The sequence below is a fragment of the Furipterus horrens genome, unplaced genomic scaffold, assembly GCF_987537825.1.
Source record: "Furipterus horrens unplaced genomic scaffold, mFurHor1.1.pri manual_scaffold_5, whole genome shotgun sequence".
NCBI classification, from domain to species: domain Eukaryota; kingdom Metazoa; phylum Chordata; class Mammalia; order Chiroptera; family Furipteridae; genus Furipterus; species Furipterus horrens.
The window spans coordinates 102,685,352-102,713,317 of NW_028327175.1; the positions used below are offsets into that span (position 1 = coordinate 102,685,352).

Below are 27,966 nucleotides of genomic sequence, written 5' to 3' on the forward strand. Positions count from 1 at the left end.
GCAGTAACAAGAGCTGGATCCTTAAAGCTGTGCATATTAGCAGCTTTTATGTGAGCTTCAACCTTAGTGTTCTCTCCCATTCACTCCTGAGCAGGCTTGTAGCTCTTAATAAGCTAGGACATTTCCACTTCTAGTGATCTTTTTGTCTTCTGAGAAGTCCAACTCATGCAAAATTAACTGCTGGAATAAGCACTGGTAGAGGTTACATATTAAATAGTAGGATACAACTTTCATGGGACTTTTATTGTAAAAAATGATCACATTACAGTGTTAACATTTTGACCAGATACTTTTTAATATCTATCCCTTAAGAGTATTTCCTTGGTAAATAAAAAAGATCAAACTAGATTTCCTTTAAGATAAAAAGTTTATTTTGCCTTTTTCCTAGAAGCAAAACTAGTGAAAATTAAAGTATAAAAATAAATACAATTTACATTAATGGATATTCCACTTCAAAGTAAATATTAAAAAAAATAATGTATATAAATAAAAATCCATTAAAAGCACAAAACAATGTCTGGCACTTTTATAAGAAAAGCTGCAAACATTAAAAAAATGTGTAAAACACACAAGCTCTTATCTTTAAAAAAACACTCAAGTTTCTCATCCTTAGTCTAAAACTAGTTTTAACTTTCTCCAAAACATACTATTTATTTTAGCTAATTTGCATTAGTATACACAAAACTTTTATTATCTATCTTTCTTCCTGGAAAGACCCACAATGATACGAGTAAGCTGTCTCCTGAGTCTTGAGAATGATAAAGCACAATTTATGATATTAAGACGATAATATGGTGTGCCTTCCTACACATAAAAGAACTGGTAACGCGGACATTTGTGACTGTCTTCTAATTTTCTGGTTCAGTCATTCAATAAATGATACATCTCAATAAATAAAATCAAGTTTACACTTAGAGTAGGTTATTACTTTCTACATACAGCTGGATGTAAAACTTACATTTTAAACAGAACAGAAAAATCAAAGAAAACAATCATTATCTCCATTCTTTAAAGAATATTAGGAATATATATAGTCTACATTTTCAAAATACCAGTATCTTTTAAAAATTCAGAAAGATTAAATGTAATGTACACAGTCCCAATTTTATGTGAGAAGCACAGAGCCCTTTTTGGAAATGCTATCATAAATTAACAATGGCAATCTCTTTCATAAAATCATATTCACTTGGTAACATATTTTAGTTTATATTTTAAATGAATATGTTACTGATAAAAAGTTCAAAAAGCAGTGCCTCTTAAATAATGCAAAATTTCAACTAGACAATATTACTATTCCATTTGAAAACCTGAATTTATTATTACATAGCTCTTTATTCTCTCCTAAATCAGGCATGCTAGAGAAAGCAGACTATGAAGAAACAAAATAAACAAACTAAATAGAAAATAAAACTGCATGCAACATTCTACGTTACAGAAACGAATGCAATAATGCATGCCGCTACATTAAGGAAGATTGTGCTGTCTTCACCAAAGCTGTCACCCACCACAGAAAGATTTTATAGTTCAGTAGAAATGTTTCTAAGAGTACTGGATTAATATACATTAAACCTAACATTTCTGTAAGACAACTAGCTGTTGAAAGAAACATGTGCTTATGATGAAAATGGTGATCCCAGATTCTCCTGTGGTAAATGTTAGGTGGACCACAATCAGCAGGCAAGCGTTTTATTCTATGTGGTAAGTCCAAGAATATGAAGACTGAGAGATTAATCAGTTTTTACAAAACCAGGGGGAAACGTTTTTCTGCAATAATCTCCTCCTGAATAGAACAGTATCTAATTTATCAAATTTGGCAATCTGTAGCCAGAGATGAATGAAATTTATATTTCAGAACTTGTATTTTATCACACTTTTTCAATATTTTATAGAAATAAACCCAAATGCCCTTTTAAGTTTACAAAAAGATTCTCAACAGACATGCCTATGTAAAACAAACTTATGTTTTTACAAGTTAAGCAGAGTCAATTAACTAAATACTAATTTGTCTTCATCCAAACCTAGTATTGAGAGGCAAATGGGGATATGAGAAGGAATTAGCCAGACTGACCATATGATCTACATAATTACTCAGCCCTTCAAAGTCACTTTGTCTGTGTAAACAGAATCCAGCGTGAAATGAAAAGTCTTGGGCAGGGATGATAATATAGATAAAAGCCTCCGCTTTTATCCTAATGAATGTTGTCTTCTTAAATTGTCGCAACATTTGGCCGCTTTCTTTGGATTTTTCCTGCATAAACTCCTAAAAATAGAGCAAAACTAATATTATTTCTGTAATGATACCACTTAATGAGTGCTTACTATGTAACAGGCACTAAGTTAGGGAATATATATTATCATATTTAATCCTTACATAAACTCCTGAGGTAGAAACTGTTAATGTCTCTTCATTCTAAGGATAATAAAACTGAGACACAGAAGAGTAAGTCACCTGCCTAAGTAACAGAGCTAGAACTAGAGATTCTGAGAACCGAATTCAACCTGACCTGTTGTATTTCATAAGCATTTTGTGTTACAGCCTCCTACACTGCTTTAATTAGTGCTTTCTGAATTTCATTACCAACTCGAGTTAAGCACAAAACATAAAATGAGCAAATATGTGTTAAAACATACAAAATCAGATTGCAATTTAGTTTGTAAAAACTATAAACAACTTCAAGTGCTTTGCAGCAAATTTTAACACCTTAGATTTCTACTTCAGTCTAAGAATGTTATTCTATCATCTTAACAAAAACGAATTTCCTAAAATTGCTTAAAAAATGGTTTGTTCTCCATGTAGATCACATCAAAGCACAATTTTAAATGCTCGAAACATAATCCAGGCCATTAAAAATCTGAACAGGAATGAGTAGTCTTTTCAAGGACAACTTTGGATCCCTGTGTTGAGATTCATAGGTAGAATTTTAATCAGTGATATCCCAAATTTTCATTTTTATGTAAAAGGATAAGATTCTCTAAGTATTTTTTTAATCATTTAAATATGCACTCCTGTATTGGATTGGTCAAAAAGTTCATTCAGATTTTTTTTCTATAAGATGGCTCTAGTAGTGCTTAGCTGACTTTACTTCATTTGAAACAATTTTAAGTTGTATCGTGACAGCTGTCATATCAGCATGCATTAAAGAAAAAAAACTCATCAAAATTGGTGAATTTTTGTGTAGCTATTTTAATACTGAAGATGGAAGAAAATATGCAACATTTTCAGCATATTATGCTTTATTATGTCAAGAAAGGTAAAAACACAATGAAACACAAAAAAAGATTTCTGCAGTGTATGGAGAAGGTGCTATGACTGACTGTGTCAAAAGTGGTTTGCAAAGTTTTGTGCTTGATTTCTCACTGGACGATGCATTGTCGGGCAGACCAGACATTAATAGAGAACAATCAACGTTATACTGCATGGGAGATAGCTGACATACTCAAAATATCCAAATCAATGAAGTTACTGGTGAAAATGAAAAATGTGTCTTTCATTTTACGGAGAAAACTAAACAGACTTTTTGACCAACCCAATATAAATAAATCTTAAGAAAAATAGGAAAGAATCTCTGTACTTGTTTAGATACATATTAATTACACATTAATTCAAAGGTTAAGTTCATTTGTATTAATAATTATGTTGCGATGCAATTAAACCACAATAATTCTCAATACTGAACTTCACTATATATTAACTGCAATGACTTCCTATTCAGCCTTTACACTGCTGAGCATTACTAAATAAAAATGGTAATTGCTATTTTGCTTTTAAGTTCAAAGGTGACAAAAAGTGGAGATGAAATGCATGAAAAAAGAACATGGAGAGTAGTCACTGTGACAAATAGATAATATGAGGCAAAACAATACTAATTTCTCAATGATTTGCCAGCAAGCTAGGATTTATCACAATACATATCACTAACATGGGAAATAAATGGAAAATGTCTTAAATTCCATATAACTTCATAAGCAACAGACCTGGTGTTTGGTCTGAGTTCTTTCAAAAGGTTACCTTTTGAATTAGCTGATTCTGACTACCTTTGGCATAAACAGGATCTTCACCTGCTTAATCCCCTTTTAAAAAAAACCCACGGTCACTCATAATGACTTCCAAAAGATGATATTTAAATTATCATCTATACATGCAACATTATGAATTAAATTCACTCTCTACATGTAAAAGGTCAGCAACCATTTCCAAGTTATAATCAGTATCTTGTTCCTTCCTTGAACTTCTGTGAACAAGTAGTGATAACAAAAAAATTCTTATGCTACTTGTTTCCTCTTAAATTGGAAAAAAATCACTTAGTAGTAAAAGACTGAAAATATTGTATATTAATAAGATTAGAATTGATTAAAAATTTCTCTTCATTGTCTGGTGATTAATTTCAGTTTCTTTTAAATGCTTAAAAAACAGTACAGTTAAAAGTATTTTGAAAGTAATTTTAATGAATAAGGTAAATTTTTGGTGAGCTTATCAAAGTGTTTAGACAAATATACCTAAAAAATATTAAAACGTTAGCTTAAGCGTTTTTGCTTAATTTGTCTTCTTGCCACCATATATAGAATTTAAAAATACACTATTTTATTTAGTCCTTAAAGAATCTTCAAATAATGAACATAAAGAGATTTAACTCAAGCTTCTTATTGAGTACACGATTAAGAAAAACAAAAACAAACAAAACAACAAAAAAAAAACCCTTACCCCCTGCCAACTGGCATATTCACATGTGATCCTGTGGTCAGAGAGAAAAATTCTTCCCCTTCTGTGCAAGTAAAATATTCCTGGGTAATAGCTACATTTCCCCCAAACTGAACATGCACAGATTTAGAATGAGATCATTGTTATCAATACATTTCACTCATTTATAAAAAGGTTTCTAAATTAAGCAAGTAAAATTCTACAAATTTTTCAGATTTAAAAAATAAAGTATTTCCATGGATTTATTACAGAAATTAAAATTGGAATCAGTTTTACCTCCTAACTGCCACAAAATACTAACACAAATGATCACTAGTAGAAATGACTGTGAATATGCCAGAATTATGGTGGCAAGGACAGGACATGTGAGGCCTGCATTACGGGACAGCTTGTGCACTTCTTTCTTTCGCATGGGCTTTGGGAACTCATTGCTACACACCTGAAACAGGCGCTCTGTTAGGCACTCTGCTCTGTGAAGACTTCTGTCTATTTTGCACAACCCCCTTCACTGATGTCTTAGGGGTTCTAATTGAATATAAAAAAATTAATAAGTCAACTTGCATTAAGATCTAGATGTTCAACATTCAAAGAAAGCAACCATCCTACATCAACTGTTCTTAGCACAAATAAGCTTGAAAAGAATTTAAGTCTCATGCATGCTCATTAAGGAAGCTATACTTTGCTTTGGCAGGAAACTGTAACATACTTTGTTGGAGAGTAATTTCAGTGATGCTGAACTTACTATATGGATGCTTACAATATTTAATGAGCAAAATGGTATGAAATGAAAAGATGCCAACATAAGATGATAATTAAAATATAATAAACAATAGTACAACAAAGAGTTATCTCTGAACACAAAACTTTACAAGATCTTTCTAATGCTATTAAAAAAATCACACTTGAAAAAGTTATCCTTTACATAAAGAACACTAAATTATTTTCCCTCTCAAAGCTAATCTTGATTTGAATATTTTATAATACCCTTATGTGTTGCATTCTTACCCTTGTCTACTAAGTAGCCTATGAACAGGAGCATTCTGTCCTTGGTTTGGCTGAAGGACTCTGTTTACAAAGTAAAAAAAAAATTAATTCAACAGGATAAATTCCATTTCTCCCCCATTTTCTTTCAGTGAAGTCATCTATGCAATAATACGGCCAATATAATACCACAAAGCAAAGCAAACTGATTAAAAAGCAAATTAATATGGCACTTATATTTTGCTCACCAAGAGCCCAAAACTTAGGTTTTTGTCAGGAAAAAGATGTCCAACGTTAAGTATTAATCCTTTTGCTTTTAGACAATTTATTTATACACTTGACAAAAGCCAACTTTTCCTTTCAGACATCTGAGAGAAGAAACTTCACTCTTATAAGAGTAGAAAACAGGTCAGAAATATTAAGCTAGCTTTCTAAGGTTTTTAAACAAGTATCAATGACCCCCTGGGCTATGAGTCAACTCAGGACCTATGGATTCAAATTCCCACAAGAGACAGCATGTCCCACAGGAAGCTCCAGGTCTGACATGCCCGTGACCAGGTCCATGACCAGGTGTTAGTATGAATTCTGACCCCCAGATCCTCCAACTCAGCAGGGAGTGTCCTACTGAGGCAAAGTAGAACAAAGCCAACAAAAAGCAAGCTTGAAATTTGTACCATTTTCTTTTCTTTAAAAATAAAAAAATAGCCTCTCATTGAGACTACATGATTTCTCTCACCTTGTTTCAGGAAGGTTTTGTTTAACCAGAAATTTCTTATTTGGCATTCCCATTTCAGCAGCTCTAACACAATATAAAAATAAGGACACACAAACAATGTATTTAGAAAGGGAGAAAACCATGTTTACAAATGTAATACATGGTGGCAGAAAGAAGTCATCATTTAAAAGTTGGTGTAACACAAAAGCTCTGCTAAACATTAAAGACTACTTTCCAGAAAAAAAAGAGCTTAAATAAGATAACTATTAGGATATTCCTTGCATTAAGTTTTTCCTCCCACGAAGTCTTTAAGATATTAGAGAAAGAATATCTTTAAAAGATAAAAAATTAACACTGCATATAAGGATGAATTATTTTTAAGATTTGATTGACTACCAATTATACAAGTTGAACGCTGACAAACTCAGTAGTTAATAAATACATATATCTAAAGATGAAATCAGATTTTACCACCAGATTTTAATAAAAGTGTTTATATTAAAAGAAAAAGATTTCTATCAGTTCAGCTGGAGAAGTGAACTGTTCTTTATATCCAATATAAATACAAACAAACCAACAGATGACTAAAATTAATTGGTTTGATAATAATTCAATTAATGTGACATGACATGAGAAAAACTTACTTCATGTACTTCTTCCTATCAAGAGACTTCTGTGTTGCAGCAGAAAGGGCCACACGTGGACTTTTCATTTTATCCTTTAAAATACAAAATTAACAAAGCTCTGATGGTACCACTAAATTACAGTATAAAATGATCTCAATTACATGGACAAGCTTCTCTTACTAGCATTTTTGAACTTTTAACTTAGTCTTTAGAACTGAATCAGTCCAATTTTAAAAAATAATTGAAATTATTTTTCCCTGATGAAATTATATAAGATTTACTTATTTTTCTTTTGCCAACCATACTAAGATCATTGATTCAAACCACCAATCTCTGACACTCTGATGTATTTCAAATTAACTTGGAGCCCTTTTCTAATTCTGATTTCCAAAAAAGGCAAAGCCACATGATAATTTCAAGTAAATTCCATCAGGAGCAGATGATAGTTTATCAGATATACAAGCAACATTCAAAGCTTCAACTCAAAAATCTAATCACAGACAATATGCAATTCTTTCACCAATTTCTTTTATTTTTTGCCTTTAAATTATATATTACTGATTATGCTATTCAGTTGTCCTGATTTTTCTGATTTTGCCCACCTCCACCCAGCACCCCCCACTCCCTCAGGCAATCCCCCCACCACTGAACATGTCCATAAGTCATGTGTATAAATTCTTTGGCTACTTCATCTCCTATACTGTACTTCACATCCCCACGGCTATTCTGTATTTACCTACTTGTACTTCTTAATCCCCTCACCTCTTCACCCATCCCCCACACCCTCTTCCCATCCGGCAACCATGAAAATGCTCTCTGTATCCATGATTCTGGTTTAGCTCAGTGGATTGAGCGTCGGCCTGCGAGCTAAGTGTCGCTGGTTCGATCTTCCAGTCAGGGTACATCAGAGAAGGAAAACTCTGACTCCAAAAAACCTCCGCTGCCTTGCGGCATACCTCTTCAGGGGAAAGGCTAAGGGAGTAAACCCCGACAGAAAATCCGGAGCCGGAGTCCCTAAGGCGGTTTGACGTTGTAGTCAACACCGGCAACTCCTGCGGCGCACCTGAACCCAAGCTGTATCGACTCCGTCTTTCCCTTGGACCCTTCAGCTGCGAAGAGAGGGGGGGTCTGCTGCATGGGCAACAGCAGACCCTCCATATCACCCTGCCCAGGCTTTGTAGCTTCAGCTTCACTGGAGAGGACACTCCAGCGTCATCGCAAGATGTCGATTCAACACGGGAGGAGACAGATACCGTGTCACTCCCGAGTCAGACTGCACAACCATTCTCGGCGGTGCAGATAGACTCTTAAGAAGCTACACCATCGTCTCTCGAGACGGACGGCTGCCGCCGCCGACGACGATCCATGATTCTGTCTCTGTTCTTGTTTGCTTAGTTTTAGATTCAATTGTTGATAGATATGTATTTATTGCCATTTTATTGTTCATAGTTTAGATCTTTTTTTTCTTAAATAAGTCCCTTTAATATTTCATATAATAATGGTTTGGTGATGAACTCCCTTTAGCTTTACCTTGTCTGGGAAGCACTTTATCTGCCCTTCCATTCTAAATTATACCTTTGCCTGATAGAGTAATCTTGGCTGTAGTTCCCTGCTTTTCATAACTTTTGAGTATTTCTTGCCAATCCCTTCTTGCCTGCAAAGTTTCTTTTGAGAAATCAGCTGACAGTCTTATGGGAACTCCCTGGTAGGTAACTGCTTTTTTCTTGCTGTTTCTAAGATTCTTTCTTTATGTTTTGCCTTTGGCATTTTAATTATAATATGTCTTAGAGAGGGCCTGTTTACATCTATCTTGTTTGGGGCTCTCTGTACTTCCTGGACTTGCATGTCTATTTCTTCCATCAAATTAGGGAAGTTTTCTTTCATTATTTTTTCAAATAGATTTCCAATTTCTTTCTCTTTCTTATCCTTTTGGCACTCCTATGATGCAAATGTTGGAATGCTTGAAGTTGTCCCAGAGGATCCTTCCACTATCCTCATTTTTTTTTTTTGTATTTTTTCTTCTCATTGTTCTGATTCGTTGCTTCCTTATGTTCCAGCTCATTGATTTGATTCTCGGCTTCATCCATTCTACTGTTGTTCCCCTGTAAATTGTTCTTTATTTCAATTAGTGTATTCTTCAATTCTGACTGGAACTATTTTATGCTGCTGAGGTCCTCACTAAGTTCCCTGAGCATCCTTATAACCAGTGTTTTGAACTCAGCACCTGATAGATTGCTTATCTCCATTTTGTTTAGTTCTTTTTCTGGAGTTTTGTTGTGTTCTTTCATCTGGGCCATGTTTGTCTCCTCATTTTGGCAGTCTCCCTGTGTTTGTTTCTATGTATTAGGTAGAGCTGCTGTGACTCCCTGTCTTGGTAGCATGGCCTAATGTAGTAGGTGTCCTGTAGGGTCCAGTGGCACAGCCTCCCCTATTACCTAGGCTGAGTAGTCGAGGTGCGCCCTTCATGACTACACCCTCTTCTTGCAGTTGATGATTGATTGCTGCTGGCAGGTCAATGGGAGGGATTAACCCAGGCCAGTCAGTTGCAAGGGCTAGCTGTGACCATTGACTACCAACCTCTGCCCTCTGTGGAGGGTCAACTGTGCAGGGGCAGGGTGGTGGTGTTCTGATGTGGTCTGCAGCTGTCCGCTGGGTGCACTGGCCCTGGGATTTCCCAGGTGGTGCAGGCCAAGGTCATCCCCCACCTGTGTTTTGCCCAGGGCGACCCCGCCTAAGCTATAAAGGAATCTGAGATGGCTGCTACTTGTGCTGGGCTTGGAGATTCCTAGGTGAAGCCAGGCTGTGACTCTGGGCTGGCTGCTGCTAGTGTCTTGCCTGGAGCTCACTGAGGCCAGCTATTACTTGTTTGATAGGATTTAGGAAGTTGTGAAGCATGAGCCAACACCAGCCATTCATATGGAAAAACAGCTTGGGTAGGCCTGTGAATTGGGGCAGCGTCTCTGGGGATCTCCAAGGCAGGTCAAACAGTGTTAGCCAGGATGATGGAGTCTCAGATATGGTGCCAGCTTACCAGCTCTGCAGTGGAGGGTTTAGAAAAGCGACAATGGCCAATGCTTCCCTTCATGGCAGATACTACAGCCTCCCTGTATGTCACTGGTGCCTTTCAAGCTGCTACCCTGGTGCTGGAGCTCAGAGGAGTGAATCTGAGAAGGTGAGTCCATCTGTGGGTTCTTTAAGAGGAAGTCTTGGGGCTCCAGCAGTTTCTTCAACCGACTCAATCCCTGCTGGTTTTTGCAACCAGAAGTCATGAGGACTTATCTTCCTGGCACTAGAACCCTGGGCTGGAGGGCCTGGTGTGGTGCTAGAACTCCTTGCTCCTGAGATATACTGTACCTCCCAAATTTTCATCCACCACACATGGGTGAGAGACCAACCTGTTCCGAGTCTGCACCCCTCCTATCAGTCTGAATGGATGTGGTTTAATTCTGTAGTTGTCAGACTTCCATTCAACTCGATTTCTGATGGTTCTGAGTGATGGTGGTTCTAAACAGTATATGTTTCTGCCCTTGGTCCCACTAATATTTGGTCTTTGACGCAAGTTCCTAACAGAGCTAACCTAAAACCCTTATAATCTAATTGATAAGGATGGTAGAAACATCTTTTTTCTAATATTTGGTCTTTGACCTTGGATCCTCACTAAGATTTCCTAAACCCACTGGAATTTTCATCTTTTGTTCTAATGAGGTGACTTTGGGTGGACTCTTACAACGGGGGCTAGTCATCAGAAAGACCAAGCATGATTAGAAGTTTGGAACTTTCGGCCTCATCCCCTATTCTCTGGAAATAGGAGAGGAGCTAGAAATTGAATTAATAATTGATCATGTCTACATGATGACACCTCCATAAAAATCCCTCAAGTCAGAGAGCTTCCAGGCTAGTAAACATACATGTGCCAGAAAGATGGTCCCAATTCTAAAGGAAGAAAGCTCTTGCTCTCAGGATCCTTCAGGACTTCACCCTATGCGTCTCTTCATCTGTATCATTTATTATATCCTTTATTATATAATAAACCAGTAAATATAAGTTAAATGTTTCCCTGAGTTCTGTGAACCATTCTAGAAAACTAGTCACCTGTAGGAGATGGTGATGAGAACCCCAAATTATAGCCATCAGTCAGAAGTTCAGGTGACAACCTGGGAATTACGAATGGCATCTGAAGTGGGGGCAGTCTTAACTGCCTCCTTAATTTGTAGTATCTAGTAACTCCAGGTAGATGCAGTCGGAACTGAATTAAATGGGACACCCAGCACGTCAAAGAATTAGTTGGTGTGGTTAAAAAACCCACACATTCGGTGTTGGAAGTATTTTATGATTGTAGAAGAAAGTTTTCTTTTTCATTCATTCATTACAAAATCAGATCAACATACCATTTGCCTGAGCATTTTCTCTTTGCGAGCTTCTCGGTCGTGATGTAAAATAGACATTCTTTCAGCTGCATCCATTACAAAGAATATATCATGAATACCATACAGGGCAGCTCGCAACTAGTTTCAAAAGAAGAAAATATTGCACCCATTTAAAAAGGTGAGGTTAGGGTTCAGTAATATTACATACATAAAATGTTAAAGTTTTAATTGAAACATTTTCAGTGCTTAAGTGAAGGGAGAAATATAAAGCATTTCCATTTCCCAAAGCCTTTGAGACTTGTACGTTTACCTGAGCCAGCACTCTTTCCTGAAGAGAAGCATCCTGTGCTGAAACAACTCCTCTCTTTAATGGTGCTTCTGACTGAAAACTTCTTATGAATTCCATAGTGTCCTGAAAGATGAAATGCTCCTTCAAAAACCATTTTTCTGGAAAGATTCATGATCACTGCAGTTTCCTTTTGTTCTTTTTCTCAGTCAATCCAAAATTACTAAGAACACAAAACTATTACTTATCAGAAGTCAAAACCACATGCACTTTAAAGTGGCATAAAAATACACAAACTGCCCTGGCCAGATAGCTCAGCTGGTTAGAGCCTCATCCTGATACCCCAAGGTTGCAGGTTCGATCTCCAGTCAGGGCTCATACAAGAATCAACCAATGAATACAAAAATATGTGGAACAACACATCGATGTTTCTCTCTCTCTCTCTCTCTCTCCTTTCCCTACTTCCCCACTCTCTCTAAAATCAATAAATTAAAAAGATTATAAAAAGAAATACACAAACTTTCTTTATATATGTTTAGAAATTATCTGAATGAGATTAATAATCAGATTTCTAAAATTGCCTATATTATAGTAGATAAAAAAAGTTTGATCTGCCGAAGATCTGAACTAATTTGTCAACTCAGCTGTTATAAGGCTGATAGAAACTGACACAAAAGGGAAATAGAAATAATTTACAACACTCTTCTTACTTTCACAGTTTGACTAAGTTGCTTCAATTTATCTGTCTGCATAAGCCTACGAGTGAGAAATCCTTTCGCCACAGCAGTTATTCTATTAAATTTTGCTTGTACTTCTGGACTGATAACCTAGAAGAAATAAGATAGACACAATATTTTAATAATCTGAGCATTACACTCAAGATTGTTTTTCTTAATCTATTACAGTGAGCTCAATTCTGCTATATATTTATGCTCTGTGTAGTTTCAACTCTAATAAAAGCTAAACTAGTGGGTGAATGACAAAAATACCCATGCTCATTTATATAACTTAAGATAATGTAGCTCTTTAAAAAATACAGAAAGATAAATAAAGAGTAGATGAACATATATGCATCATTAAGTTTACCCACCTGACACCATTTAGTTGTGGCCCTTCCAAAAGGCCTCGTTATGGAGAGTTTAGTCAAGCCACTAGTTGATGATCCCCAGAGGTAGAATGGTGCTTCAATTACAGAACCAAAGCTATGTTGTAGGGCAGAATTTGTGAAACCTAGAGAAATACATAGTATTATACTTGATGTCAAATAATCAGAATATGCAAAACACCCACTTAAACATGATACTCATTAAAAACACCATCACCAACAAAACAGAATGACAACTGCCTCTGAAAATGATCCACTTAAAGTATTTATGGACTTGAAGCTTATGTACCAGATGGATCTCTTCAACACAAAAACCATCTCAGGATAATTGAAGATGCAAAGATAAACTCTCAGTGGGATGGGAATTAGATGTAGTAATTCAAGATCACTCTGGAGATAGCAAACTGTGTTTTCACTTTGAAGCATACCACCTGCTGCATGAATGAACAAAGACTGGACTCTGAGTCAAATTTCCTGATATTTTCCTTGTTAGGGTGGAATTCCTCATGAACACCTGCTCACCGGGCTTTGATCTGCTGCTATCACTTAATTTTTCAGTAGTTACTAAGCAGCTGGCAAACAGCAGTAGGCTGGACATGGAACTATAATACTTAAAGAAGAAAAGCTAGTCTTAAAGTGTGGCAAATAAAATATCTTACTATAAAATATATATTTTTCAAATGGAAAAGGATTTTTAAATATTTACCAGAACTATTGGAATTTGAAGTATTGAGGGAGTCCACTTGAGATAGCATTGTTTCTAACAAACCGGAGTCATTAATTTTTCTCCATTCTAAGTCCACTGCACTGTTAATATCCAATTCAGAGGCTTCCGCTGTAATCACTTTCTTCTCTTTGAACATTTTCTCCCGTTCTTCTATTTCCTATAAATTAAGAGTTTACTATAACATGCTGGATATTTTGTTAAGTTATATCCCCTGAAAGTATCATTTTAGGTTTAGCTAAAAGTATGTATAATTATCAGCAAACTGTTATCTATTTCATTTTCCTTTCTCAAATAAAACTGATTTGGTTTTAAAATGTGATATATTAACAATAATCTTAAGTGTCCTCCTCTTACAATATACTCTCACAGAATACTTACTTCAGCATCTATTTATAAAATACCTTTAAAAATATTAAGTTTTGGATCAAGTCAATAAAGTATCCTTCTGATAAATTCTACATTATTCTTAGATAAGAATCTGAACATTAAACCTCACATTCTGGTAATAAAAATATTATCCATGTATCAAAATCAACGACCTCTTAGAGTAAGATATTTGGAGAGAAAATTACAAGTATCCTATCCATGACTGAAAATTTAGGTATCCCCAGCTAAACTCCACTTACCAGCCCTATATTTCTATGTTTTAATTCCTCACCTTTTGCAGTCTTTCCTGTTCCCTCTCCTGCTCAGCTATGAGTAGCGATAACTGTTGGGCGTGCTGTTCTTCTAGTCTCTTCCGCATTTCTTCAAAAGCTAACATCTTGCTTTTTAATATCTCCTCACCTTCTGAAAAGAAATACATCTCCTCAGATTTAGAAAATTTACAAATCTAATATCTGATGTATTATATCATCAATTTAAATTATGCTGCAGACCAGAGAGTATTCCTGGACCTAACATAACACAATCAAGATATAGCCAGGTCTTTTCTTTGAACCCCTTTTTATTTTGTGACTTATTTCATGCTATTGAATAAAGGCCCACACCTCATCACCCTTATCTACTGATTCAACAGATCCCTAGAGAAGGGCTCCCTCCCTGGAGAGGGAGCTTTCCCCTAGAAAGGGGCTCCCTCTGGCTCCTAATTGATATTAGAGAATATGGGATGGATCTGGAAGGTGAAATAAAACCAGGAAGAGGTATTTCTTTAAATCCTGAGCAATGAAGAAGCCAGGCAAAGAAACAGATTTCTGATATTGATGATGTAGCAGAAAACTGTAAAATCAGAGCCATATTGAACTTGTACTGTTCTAGTTGATTTAATCTGTCTTTTTACATTGTTTTTTGTTTTCTAAACATTTTCCAAGCAATTGTATAATTGGATTGCAGAACTTGTAAAAATACTTTTAAAATGTGCATTATTAAAAAAATTTCTGAGTTAAGCTTATTGTCAACATATAAGGAGGATTGTTTTATGCCCACCATCATCAAGACTTGTGTGGGAGATGCAAAGGCAAATGCCTATCCTGTGATAGCACTCTCAACTTCCAATATATCATTTAAATGAATGTAGGAAAAAAGTCCTGCTGAACGGGTGCTAGTGAAGCTGACAAATGAACTTTTTTCCATGCCCCTTCTCCTTTCCGCCTCTCCCTTCTCAAAGTATTCCATGAAAGGTTGTATTTTTGACAAAGATTTAAATAAAAGTATTGTGATGATGATGATGATGATGTTGGGGGTTCTGTCCCAAGTGCTGCCCACTGCTTCAAGAAAAGGGGTTCCCTTGCTAGAGAGGGGCACTGTCTCCCTTGCCTAGTTGGATAGCAACCTGGCTGCCTCCACTGCCGGAATTGCAACTTGTTGGCTTTGTGTACTTCTGGAATTCACTGAGACAGCCTCTAGCTGTGGTATGTTGTTTGTGTGGAGAATCCAGGTTAGCCTACCAGGTTATGAAGTGTTGCTTTTACTAGCACTGTTACACAGTTGTGCAGGTTTTAAACGGTCTGCTCCAACTCTATTTTTCCTATAAACCCTATTATTTTTAGGATGCAATTTTACAGAACATGAAGTTTCTTCCAGGAAGACAATATCACATTAGAGCTGAAATGTTTGTCTAAGAACTTAATTTACTTGATTTATATGTCTCCCATATCAGCAGTGAAGAATCTATGAACCATGACAACAAAGGAGTAATGAAGAAGACACGTTTTAATAATTGTTAATACCATTCTAGATGCAACAGAAATTAGAAATAATTTCTATCATTAAAGACACTATTCCTGAAACACTACTCACAGAGCCTTATTTGTGATATTTTTCTCTAATAATTTGATGTTAAAGTGTTTACTGAAGGGCCAGTTACAGGAAGATCTCATCATGAATGAAATGACAAACTGATAAAAATATTAGAACCACAGTCCAAAAGGAAGACATCATAGCAATACATTTGAATAAAACTATGAGTGATGCTTCATGCGAGAACTTTTTCCTTCAGTCATTAACAATATTCTCTATAATAGCAAGTGCATTGTGAGATTCATAATTTAAATTTTAAAATCCTGTGAGAAAAGCTTATCAAACGGCAATAAACTGTAGCTAATTATATGCTCCCTGATAAATGAAATTAAGTACCCTAATGTACAAATAAAGATGATTATTTTGCAAAATGTCAATTAAAAGTATTAAATAAAGGGGCCATCTGCTTGACAGGTATCAAACACTTCTAAGTTTCTTACCTTTGGAAATACTTTCCAACATTTTATTCTTGTTGATGTAGACAGAGCCCTTAGGGCATCTTTTTTCTGCCAAATGTTGCCTTTCCTGGTCAGTAATTCCAGTGACAGATGAGCTGTTTTCTTTCTGCGAACTATCCATATCTAAATCAAGCCTCCGTTTAACTTTCTCAAAACTGTTATCCAAAAATTGTTCATTTCCATAGTACAATGTAGGGGTGTCTATCTGCTGTCTGGTATTCTGGTTTTGCATCAGTAAAGGAGACGGGATTTTTACATCATAAGACTTATTCAGTTCCATTTGTGAACTGCAGCTTTTCTCTAACATACTGGCTGACTTGAGTACACTCTTGGTCCCAACATTTTGACTTGGTATACACGGACGGCTGGCATATGGCTCATGCAATCTTGGCACTGCAGTACATGTAATGTCCATTTTGTGTGGTCCTCTCTCATCAGATGTTAAATTACCTTCTAAAATAGCAAGTCCATGAATAACTTTATTTCCTAATTGATTGCCTGAAGATTGACACACCTGATTTGAATTACCTAAAACCATTTCCTGTATGGCTTCTGATGCATTTTTGCTGACATTAACCTTACTTGAAGAAGCTCCTGTTAAATCAGTTGGTAACTTTGGCACAGTTTCAGGTATGCTTGCTTTTTCATTAGTATCTTGGACAACTAAGTGTATTGCCTGTTCTTTTCCTTTAGGACTTAATTCACAGGCATTTACTGGGTTATTTATAAGTATATGACATGCTGATGATGGCCTAGAATGCCTTCGATGCATTTTAGGACTCAGGCTTGGCTCTGGACTAGGTAATTTGGCATACGAACCAGTAAGACTTCTGACAACATTATTTTCGGTAACAAAAGTGGGAATGACTTTAAAATCACAATCAGGATCCGAAACAGTGGGATGGCCAGTTCCCACAGGTGTGTCCACTTTACAAAAGCTACCTAAAACTGATGTATTTCTGTTGCTTGCTTGAGTGGAAGCACCTTGGAGAAGAACATTTGATTTATTAAGGCTTGGTTTATCAGGAATCACTGAACCACAGTGTTTGCCCATCAACTGAGCCTTCTCTTTTACACTGTCAGTCACTTTAACAGCATCATTTTCTTTGTCTGAATGACTCTCATTAATGCTTCCCTTTGCACTACTTTTCAAACTGCGTCGAAATTGTTCTCTTTCTATGTATTCCTTTGACTTTTTCATCAGGTTCTGAAGACTCATTATGTAGGGATCTGGAGTGACTTCTTCCAAAAGTGATAAATTCTGTTTTTCATTTGTTGGGAAGAGACCATCAGAAATAAGAGTCTCTTGTGGGGTTGCGGAGGTCTTTAGAGAAGCTTCATTTTCTGTGTGGCTAATATTTGAACTACCACATTGCTTCAGAGAATTAGATTCTTCTGAATCCCTAACTAAGTCTATCCCATTAGATTTAAATTGGTCCTCATTATTCAATGGCAAAATTCCAGTTATCTTTTCAAACTTTGTTAAAGTAGAGTGTTCAGTAGGGCTTGGCAAGTTATTTGCAAAGGTAGCAGGACCATTCAAGTTTCTGACTTCTGAATTCGAGTAAACTGTTTCAGTCTCCCACTGATCAAAATCACTGGCATTATGTGCTTTTCTAACCTGAAAAAGGAAATTAAAAAATTAATATTTCCTCATTGCACAATTTCCTCATTGATTTCATTGTTTTTTAAAATAAAACTGAAATTGAAGATTCAGAGTTCTAATATTTGAAAACACAATAAAAAACTAAGATTACCTTTTTCTATGGTACCCTATATCACATGGAACTCAAATTACTATAAATAACATTAGTCATCCTTACTTATTAAAGTTTTTTTAAAAAGGAAATTACCTATTCTGATAACAAATATGAACATATGTTCACCTGAACACACACACATAGAAATGCATATATCCGTGTGCTATTTAATCTTGAAATAGAAGCGTTTTCCTTAACTTTCTTCTGGTTATGTTATTAATGTGACCAACTGTTTCACCTTTAAGAGCTATCACTTAAGGATAATGATGTATAAGATAAATAGCATGTAATTAAATATTTCTTACATAAGTGATTCCCTCCTTAACAAAGACAAACTCATCCTGGATATTGGTTAAGAAAACATAATTCAGTAATAAGACTCCTGCTTCCCACATACTTACTCCAAATCAGCTAAATCCTTCAACATGATAATTTTGTAGTAAAGGATAGTTCAGCCATGTAACTTAAATTACTTAAAAAGTAAGAAATTTTTCCACTTAAAACTCCATTTATTAAAGCAAATTTTAATTTGATTAACTGATGGCCATTTAAAACCGGAACCTGTTGCCTCAGCCAGTGTGGCTCAGTGGGTTGCAGTGTCATCCAGTACACTGTAAGGTTGTAGGTTTGATTCTCCGTCAGGGCACATGCCTAGGTTGTGAGTTCAATCCCCTAATAAGGAGCTTATAAGAGGCAACTAATTGATGTTTCTGTTACATTGATGTCTGTCTGTCTCTCTTCTCTTGTCCCCTTCCCTCTCTCTTTAAAAGCAGTGAAAAAAAAAAAAATGTCCTCAGGTGAGGATTAAAAAAACAAAAGGATAAGACAGGAATCTGTTAATGGGTTTTCGAACTAGCAAAATAAGTTAAAATTTTTGGTAAATTAAGATGAGAACAACTGTATACAGAAGAGATCCAAAAGAAAAACAAAATTACATTTTGTATCTAAATAATTTGACTGTGCAAAATAATTAAAAGCGAACTAGATGGTTTCTAAAGATTATACAAGCATATATTAAACTAACAAATCATTACCATATTATTATGTGAATATAGACTCCAGAATCCTGATCATTGAAAGGTTTTCTGATTGTTCTGCATGTATTATTTCCTAGACAACACGGTACTCTTGTTTTACCTTACATATATATCCCAAGACGCGTAATGGTTTCCAAGGACTATGCAATAAACAGCACAATAAGGTGCACTCAATCACAACCTCAGGACCAAAATAAAATGAAAGAAATACATATTCATGAAATCCATGAACATGTTCATAGGTTTAATGTTTTTGTATACCACTAACATGAGCCTTTGGTTACATGATTTAAATAACCAAAAGAAAAAAAACCTACCATAGAATCATAGGTTTTACAGACGAAACAGACCTTAGAAATCTGTTTTTAATATATAAAACTTCTCTACCTGCATAATTAATTCATTATAGTTCAACACTGTACATGCACTATTAAACAGAAAGTTTTCAAACTCAACAATAATCCCTTTATTAATATATTTCCTCAATGGACCAAGAATGATATACCTTTTCTGTTTCAATATTAAAAAATATCGAGTAATTCAAAAACCCACCCTTACTGTGCTACATATATTTTTTAAACTTAATATGAGAAGTAATTATAATCTGCAAGTTAAATTCTACTACCCACAGAGAAATGAAGGTAGCTATTAATGGGAAATATTCTAAGGTTCATTGTACATGTTTCATCTAGCCTGAATTACATAAACCACAAGTCCCTGAGGATATGAAAATATAAAAAGATGTAACCAGCAAAACAGTGCTATATTTGTTCAATCGAATTCATTTGTTTTTCTTTTTAGTATGCAATGAGATCAAATTTAAATTAAGCTAAATAAAAATAATTACAAAAGGCATTGTTTAAATCATTTTAATTTGGATCTAAGATGCATCTAGGCAATTCTATTTATCTAATCTAAATTGCATTTGTGTATCTAAGAGCAGACTTTTCACCAAAAAAATTGGGGGGCAGTTATTTACTTTAACGGAGAAGTAGAGTAAGGTCATTGAGTCAATAGTCTTGATTAGTTCAGAAGTAAACTACAATGGCCAATTCTATCATTTTGTTACTGAGAATTCAATGTTTTTAGAGTCATAAGACACAGACAAGAAGCAATTATATTCAGTGTGTGGCTCCATTGTCTAAGTACCCTCCGATTCAAGTACTGAGTATCACTAACAATCAAGTGAATTTTCCTTGGAGTAACTGAAATGGAATATCACAAATTATGAAGCTTCTCAAACAAAACAGCAAAGCATATTGGTAATTAATTATTAAGGGCAAATCTATTTCTGAAAAATTATTTTCAATGCTTACCTCATGATTTCTCAATTATAACTGAAAAGAGTTTAAATATCATACCTGAACATTTTCAAGAATCTCCTGGACACGAGTCAGTAAAGCTTTCTTCCTATTAACCTTCTTTCTTGCTTCTACATCAAGTGCTTTTTGCTTTTCATATTGCATTTCCTTTCTTTTCTCAACATTAAGCTGCAAAACATCGTAAATAAGTATTTTTGATGAATTTTAAAAAGCATACAATCAGGACGTTTTGAATCAAGAGTGATTAAAACTATTTACAGTGAAAAAAATCCAAAGTGGTTAGGGGTAATGACTGGGATGGGGCATGAGAGACCTTTCACTGGTGATGAAAACATTCTGTGTGGGTGTGAGTTGTATAACTGTGTGCCATATATAAAAATTCATGGAACTGTAATGTTTAAGATCTATGTATTTTACTGTATGTAAGTTATTCTCAACTAAAAAAAAAAAAGTTAAAAGAAACAAAACCTTATCATGTGCTCTAAAATGGGGTATAAAATCAGCCCTTTTTACCAATGCTGAGCTTTTCACTTGTTGAAGTCTTACTTCACTAGGTCAATTAAATTCTTCAATTTCTTATCTTCTAAGAAAAGTACAATTTACCTCTTTGCTACCTCAAGAAAATGTCTAAAGGTTTAATAATAAAAGAAATAGATAATGTTTTATTGCCTACAAAATCAGAATACATATTTGGTTCTACTTCATTGTATAACCTCCACTAAAAATATAATGTTCCTAAAAAACTGAAGGCTTCTAGGCATTATATCTTTTTACAGTGGATTTAAATTTTAATTATTAAGTCCTGGGAAGTTTAGTCACTGTGTTAAGGAGTTAAGACTTATCTTAAGACTTATGCAAATGAAAAGTTATTCCAAAGTTGCAAAAGTCATCCATTACGTATAACATAAAAAAATGGAGGCTGACTGTGCGGATTTAACTAAGGCTGAGGCTGACTGTGCGGATTTGACTGAGGCTGAGGCTGACTATGTGAATTTAACTGGGACTGACGCAGTTTTAAGGAAGGGCTGTACCTTGCTGCTTTGAAAAGGAACAGACTGACCATGTGGATTACAAAAGGACTAAGTATGCAGTTTATAAGGAGGCTGAGAATCCACGAGGTTCTGGATTAAAAGCTGGTGGACCCCATAACACAGACAAGGTCTCCCCAATCAGGATTGAATGATTGACAGCTACTGGTAAAGCTGAACTGTGTTTGGAAAGTAGGGAAAGGGTTTCTCTAACTTTTCTAAAACTAGCCTGGTTTGGTAGGGGGGGAGGCAAGGATATGTGTTTATGGGTGTTTTAAAGAACATAAGACTTAACAACAGAAATCCGCAAATAACTAAATCTATATAACTGTTAAATAAACAATTCTTTTTCTTTTCACTAAAAAAATAAAAAAAAGGATTAACGTCCATAAACATAAGATATTGCTTATAAATAACTGATGGAGTCATAAATCCTACGCTATAAGGCACATTTTGACTCATATTAAACTAATCAAACAACATGTCATCAAGGAGCTGATAAAAATGTTGTTTTAAAATTTTTCTTATTTTTATGGTACCAAAGAATCATTCCACAGTGTACTTGCTAATAAAAAGGGGAAAGAAAATGTATACCTTGAAAGAGTCATCTGGTAGTCACCACTGTAGAAGGAAGTATTCAAACTAAACATCAAAAGAGAGGAACTAGACATTATGTAACTTCTGATTTAATTTACTGTGAAGTACCTTGCTCAAAATGTTTAACATGGCTAATAAAACTTTTAAACTTAATTTCCAGTTTATAGGAACAACAGGAACTACATGACAAGTTAAACATCACCATGAAGGAAACAATTAGACAAATCCAAAATGTAAGGCATTCAATAGGATAACTTTAAAAATTCACTATTGTAAAAAAAATTTTTTACAAGATAGGGGAGCTGTTCTGGATCAAGAGATTTAAAAAATCATAAAAAGCAAATGCTATTTGAATTTTGACTAGATCCAGATTAGAAAAAAGTTATAAAAAACATTTTGAACACAAATTGAGAAATTAGAATGTGAACAGAATATTAGATGCTATTATAATTATTATTAATTGTTTTAAGGTATGATAATGGTATTAGGGTTTTATATAAGAGAATATACTTATTTTTAGGATTATGTATACCACAATACAGGGTGGAGAAAAGTAGGTTTACAGTTGTGCGTATGTGAAACAGTTTATTCTTGTATTATTATTTATTAATTATTTTTTATTATTTTCCATACAAACAACTGTAAACCTACTTTTGCCCCACCTTGTATTTAGGGCAGAAGTGTAATGTATCTGCAATTTTCAAATTGCTCAGCAATAAAAAGAGTAGGTAAATATACACACGTACACATATAGAAAATCACAAACATGATAAAACAAAGATGGCAAAAAATGTTAAAAATTGTTGAATCCAGTATACGTGGGTTGTCATTGTATATCCTTTCAACTTTTCCTGTACGTTTGAATATTTCATTAGAAAAAGTTGGCTGAAAATACTGATCTTTTAACTCCTGTTATACAAAATTTTTTTTAACTGTGTTTCAATCATATTTTCTGATTTGAAATAAAATAATTTTTAAAATATTCAATCAGTATCAAAGGGTTTATGATGAAAATATGTCTTCCCTCTCATCCTACATTTCTTTACCCCTCCCCAGAGAAAATATACAATATCCTTAATTTAAGATCCAAATAGTTAAAAAAATTAAAATAATAAAATAAAAATCCAAATGTATTAGTTCAATTAATCCTCAAAGCAGCCCTATGTGGTAGGCATTATTTTTATCCTAATTTAACAAATAAAGGAAATAGATCTACTAGTTCACACAGCAGGTAAGTGGCAGAGCAATGACTTGAGCCCAAGTCAGAGGGCACCAGAGCTGGGTTTTTAACCACTACTCTACACTGCCTCCAAGAGTATGCTGTGTGCAGTAATTCATGGCGGCTCATGGGATCCTTCCATGCCCACACATTTAGGTCTATTGTGCTTATTTTAATGGCATGTATGAGATTCTATAAAACAGACAAACTAGTCCACTATTGATGGACATTTAGGTTGTTCATGAATCTTTTTGCTATTTTAAATGATGCTACTATAATCTTATGACTATTTCTTTGGGTACTTAGATGAGAATATAATTGTAAGGTATTCCCCAAAATGGTACTGCTGAGTCAAAGATTTAGGTACACTTCTAAATTCTGATAAAACACTAACACACTCCTTACCAAAAAATAAAATCAACTGATTTTCTCAGTAAAAGTGCCTTTTCCCCATAACCTCAGGAACACTAATAGGTCCTATTAGATCTTTGCCTACCCAGTATGTTAAAAAATGCTAACTCATTTGTATTTCTTTAATTATAAACAAGTTAGGCATCTTTTTGATGTTTATGACTTTTTAAAATTTTTTCCTGCCATAGTGGTTCACTATAGAAAAAAAGGTTACTTAAAATCAAAGAATGTTTACCAGTGGAGAAAGCACAGCCACTCCATGGAAGCGAATAAGTGAAATGCTTTCAAACTGGACAGGTAGAAAGCTCTCTGTGGATAGTGATGCTTTTTGGATTCTGGCAAGACTTTTCTCACAGAACTTCTCATATTCCTCCATCTTCCCACAACCACACTACAAAAGAGAAAAATACCATTTTCAATGTGCTCATAAGAATAGATCTTAATTAGCTGGCAAATTTTCAAAGCACTGAAATATTCCCAGAATTCACAAATTCCTAGAACTGGCATTCCCAATATTTTTTTACTGATCAGGAGCTAACTCTTGAGTATAAGGTAAATGGGTTAAGATCCTACCTATACAGTAAATATTTCTGAATATTTGTATGCAAATCAATATTTAGAAAAGCACTGGGACCTTACCAGTGAAACCTACTTGAAGGACACAAAGTTATATCACTTTACTAACTAGGTTATAAAATAGAAAATATTTTCTTTAGCAGGATTTAGCTCCACAGCACAAGAAAAATGAAATTATACAAATGTAATAACAACAAAAAAAAGACAGAAGGGTATTTGTAGCCAAAAATAAAAAATAAAAAAGACAGAAGTACTATTTAAATAAAAGAGGATATCTACTTTTAAAAATTCTTTTTCTTTCATGGAGTTCAAAGTGTATTACTTGCATATCTTAAAAATCTATTATGACTCCATGATCAGTCAGTAGAAAACAGAAAACTTATTAACTCTCGTAATAGTTCTGTTTTATTATTGAAAATTGGAACCATTAACAAACTACTTAAAATAATCACCCAATAACTTCACAATTTCTAGAAATCGTGATAGTGGCTATGAAAATACAAGGTAACCACAAAGGATTAGCCACCATATTCATTAATCTAGCAAGTGTTAAATATTTGATTGCCTGTTTCTACAGCATTATGTCCAACACGGTTTCCTTTAAGTAAAGAAAAATATAATAATTATGGGTTTTCAAAAATAAATAAATAAATGAGGAAGGAAGGAAGGAAGGAAAATAAAAAGAGAGGCATCAGACTCATAACCAACAAGGGAATAAACTGTGAAAACAGAAAAACTAGTAGAATAATGTTCTTTTAAGTGATCGCTTTAAAACAATTCATTAATGAAAAAAGAAAGAGGGTAGGTAAATTCAGTTCATGATGTAGGATATGCAAAGATGAAATAAGAGAGAATATGATAATGTCCTAAGTCTCAAGTTACTTAAAAATTCAGTACACTCAAGTGTTAGGGACAAACTATAGCACAATTAGAAATGAAGAAAAAGCATATTTAAATTATGATTAGATTATGAAAAAATAAGATATGTTGCTAGTTTTGACCAACTGGTAGTTTTAATTAACTTCTTCCTACCATTCCATCAATTCTTTCTATATTTGACTTATGCAAAGTGAGAACTTAATTTCAAAGAAATGGTTCTCTAGAGTGTGAATGAGATTATTTTCCAAACTTATAGTCATAAAACAAACAAAAATAAAAAAACAAAATACCTTACTGCATGATTATTACAGCAAGACCTCAATTTTTTGTCTAGATTTCAACCCATATTATGTCTTATCAAAATATGCAGAAGCTAAGATGTAAAAGAAATTCAAATGACCCTATTTCTACTAAAATACTTCAAAATATTTTTTAACACAACCCATGCATCCAGCATTAGAAAAAATAGATTACTCATATAATTAATGTAATATATTTACTATGCATACACATACAACACATGAAATTTTATTTTAAAGGTCTGGGAAATATAAGGAAATATTGATAAAATAGCTTTATGGCAATAGCTTTATTTTTCTTTCAACATCATATAGATATGCCTCATTGTTTCAGAAAGTTAAATTCTCATCCCTGAAACAATACATGTATGTCATATACATTGCAGATATTCAGTAACTTATTATTGCAATATAACTTGTGGTATATGATAATGCATCAAAGGTCCCAACAGGAGTGCTAATATGATTCTGGAAATCATTAAAGGATCCCAGAAGAGCATGACTGGATCCTTCTTATCCTTCAGTCTTAGCTTGTTTGTCCCTGCCTTTGAAAGGCTGCCCCTTTAAATTAACCCTGTGTCAGCCACTACTACATTACATTGCTGCTTCCCAATTTTCATAGCACTTACCACTATCTGAAATTATCCTGTTTATTTCCTTTGTTTTTGTCTGTCTTCCTCCACCAAAATGTAAGTTCCATAAGCAGAGGTACTTTCTGAGTCTTGCTCACCACTGAATCCCCATTACATAGTACAGTGTCAGCACACAGAAGCACTTGATAAGAAGTATTGAATAAATAAATTAGGGTAATTCACTCAAACAATATAATGCACACTAAACCAGAAAAAAGCTGAGAATGGCAGATTCATGGATGAGCCTATTCTCAAAAAATATTGGCACCCCTAAACAGCTAAGGCAACATTTAGAGTGAGCATCTGCATCCTACATGATTAAGCAAGAGGGCGCTTCCTTTCTCACAACACAATTACCTGTCAGCAGGGCTTTATTTTACGGGAGTCCTGACTACAAGGCCACTCCAACCATAAATTGACTGCCCTATACTCTGTTATCAGGCATTATTGGCCCACTTGAATTAATAACTTGTCTGCTTCATGAAGTTCATGCCTTGTCTTCTCCATTCCCATACCATGGCCCTTCTCCAAATAAGCCTCTTTGCAAACCCGATGGACTCCTCACCAGTGCTCCACCAGAAACGCCACTGAAGGGAATGGTAAAAGTAACCCAGGACAGATCTTGCTTTGTTTTGAGATTCTAGCTGGTTGTTTACCCATCGATCCTCCCCAAGACCTAAACTTCTTATAGAGGCAATAAAGGTGGAAGGTTTCTTAGGCACATACTAGCTGTAAGTTCTAGGCAACTCACTTACCATCTCTACGCCTCAGTCTCCTCATCTGTAAAATGGGGATAATCTCATTTGTCTCAAAGAGATTCTGAGAGGATTCAATGAACTAATACACGTATGGCAATTACTATACTGCAGGACCTTCAGAAAGCATCAATGAATGGGGGCTGCTTTTATTATGCAGATGATAATGATGATGATGGTGATTTTTGTCACTGCATTATGAACTCCTGGGCAGTGCTTGGTTCCTAGTAAGAATCAAACGTAACTTAAAAAACATGGAAAGGGGGACAACGGCTTCCTCATTTCGCTGCTTCCAGACCTATCCCCATTAAATCAATATCCAGCACCTGCCACTTGTCTAAGGGATAGGGAAGTGGGATCAAAACCAGATAGAAGCCAAGAATGGGAACTGCCTAGTAGCATCAGGGACAACCAAGGGAATTTGCCCTCATGCTTATGCCCCAGAGTCGCAAAGGCTGAGTAAACGGCGCTCCTAGAGCGTCAGGTTGTGGTAACCCGCGTTCAGAAATGGCCAGTGCACACCCTGGAGACGCCTTCCTCACCAGCCTCGTAGCAGTAGGAAAAAAGGCCCACACAATTTTATCAATAGAAGGTGGTTCTCCGGCTCGGGCCGGAGTTTTTGCACCCGGACCCTCTGCTCTCACCCCAGTGCCTCACGGCTACCTCCTTGGGCGCCCCTGATGAGGCTCCATCCCGAGGGCCCACCAGGCAGTACCAGCATCCGAGCATCACTTCTGCGCCTGATGCCGCCGGCGCCCCGGCGCCCGCCTCCCCACGCCAGTTCCCTTCCAGGGGCTCGAGGCCCGGGAGCCCAGCACTGGCGCCCTGGTTCCGTACGGAGCCCGCCCTCAGCTCCTCAGAGCGCGAATTCCGCCTCGCCCGCTGGCTTCGCAGCAGGGACCCTCTGAGTCAAGCCTCCTTGGCACCTACACACACCTGCTCTCCCAGGGCACGGTCACCTTTCGTTCCGTCACCACGGGCCTTGTCAGGAAGCAAACGGCTCAATTGGTACCGACAGAGAGCAGCTCGGTTCGCCGCCGCCTTCTCCTCCTCCTCCCGGCCATATTACCGGTCTCAGGCGGCAACGCGGGCTCCTGGCAACCGCCGCCGCCGGCGGGACTCCACCTCTCAGGGCAGGCACTTCCGGTGGTTGCTTCCCGGGCCGCCGAAACGGTGGGGCCGCCAGAAAACTACAATCCCTGAGGTGCGTAAGCGTCCTGGCCCGGTGATGGAGGGCGTAGTACTTGTG

The 27,966-nt window shown here is 35.7% G+C and overlaps 1 protein-coding gene across 4 annotated transcripts; it reads right to left on the reverse strand.

Moving 5' to 3' along the window:
• Positions 1-362: 362 nt before the first annotated feature.
• Positions 363-27,937, reverse strand: CCP110 (centriolar coiled-coil protein 110). Of its 4 annotated transcripts, none has more exons than XM_090276946.1 (15): positions 27,654-27,937; positions 23,812-23,967; positions 20,361-20,489; positions 16,185-17,823; positions 14,165-14,292; positions 13,486-13,663; positions 12,765-12,904; positions 12,385-12,501; positions 11,699-11,800; positions 11,410-11,526; positions 7,040-7,113; positions 6,417-6,479; positions 5,705-5,764; positions 5,139-5,224; positions 363-2,260 (listed from the first exon to the last, which is right to left on the reverse strand). In XM_090276946.1, the coding sequence occupies exons 2-15, from the start codon at positions 23,950-23,952 to the stop codon at positions 2,208-2,210; spliced, it is 3,027 nt and encodes a 1,008-aa protein (XP_090133072.1). In that variant the 5' UTR covers positions 23,953-23,967; positions 27,654-27,937; the 3' UTR covers positions 363-2,207. The 4 variants fall into 4 exon arrangements, with proteins under 4 accessions (XP_090133072.1, XP_090133071.1, XP_090133074.1 ...); XM_090276945.1 differs by having other exon boundaries at positions 14,165-14,295; XM_090276948.1 differs by lacking the exon at positions 23,812-23,967 and having other exon boundaries at positions 14,165-14,295.
• Between the last annotated feature and the right edge of the window lie 29 nt (positions 27,938-27,966).

Excerpts from the sequence above, each read along its gene's own strand:
- CCP110 (XM_090276945.1), bottom strand. The coding sequence starts at position 23,952 with ATGGAGGAATATGAGAAGTTCTGTGAGAAAAGTCTTGCCAGAATCCAA. Across the intron at positions 11,801-12,384 it reads AACTTAGTCAAACTGTGAAA|GACACTATGGAATTCATAAG; the intron begins GTAAGAAGAGTG and ends TTCATCTTTCAG. Across the intron at positions 7,114-11,409 it reads AGAAAATGCTCAGGCAAATG|GATAAAATGAAAAGTCCACG; the intron begins GTATGTTGATCT and ends TGTATTTTAAAG.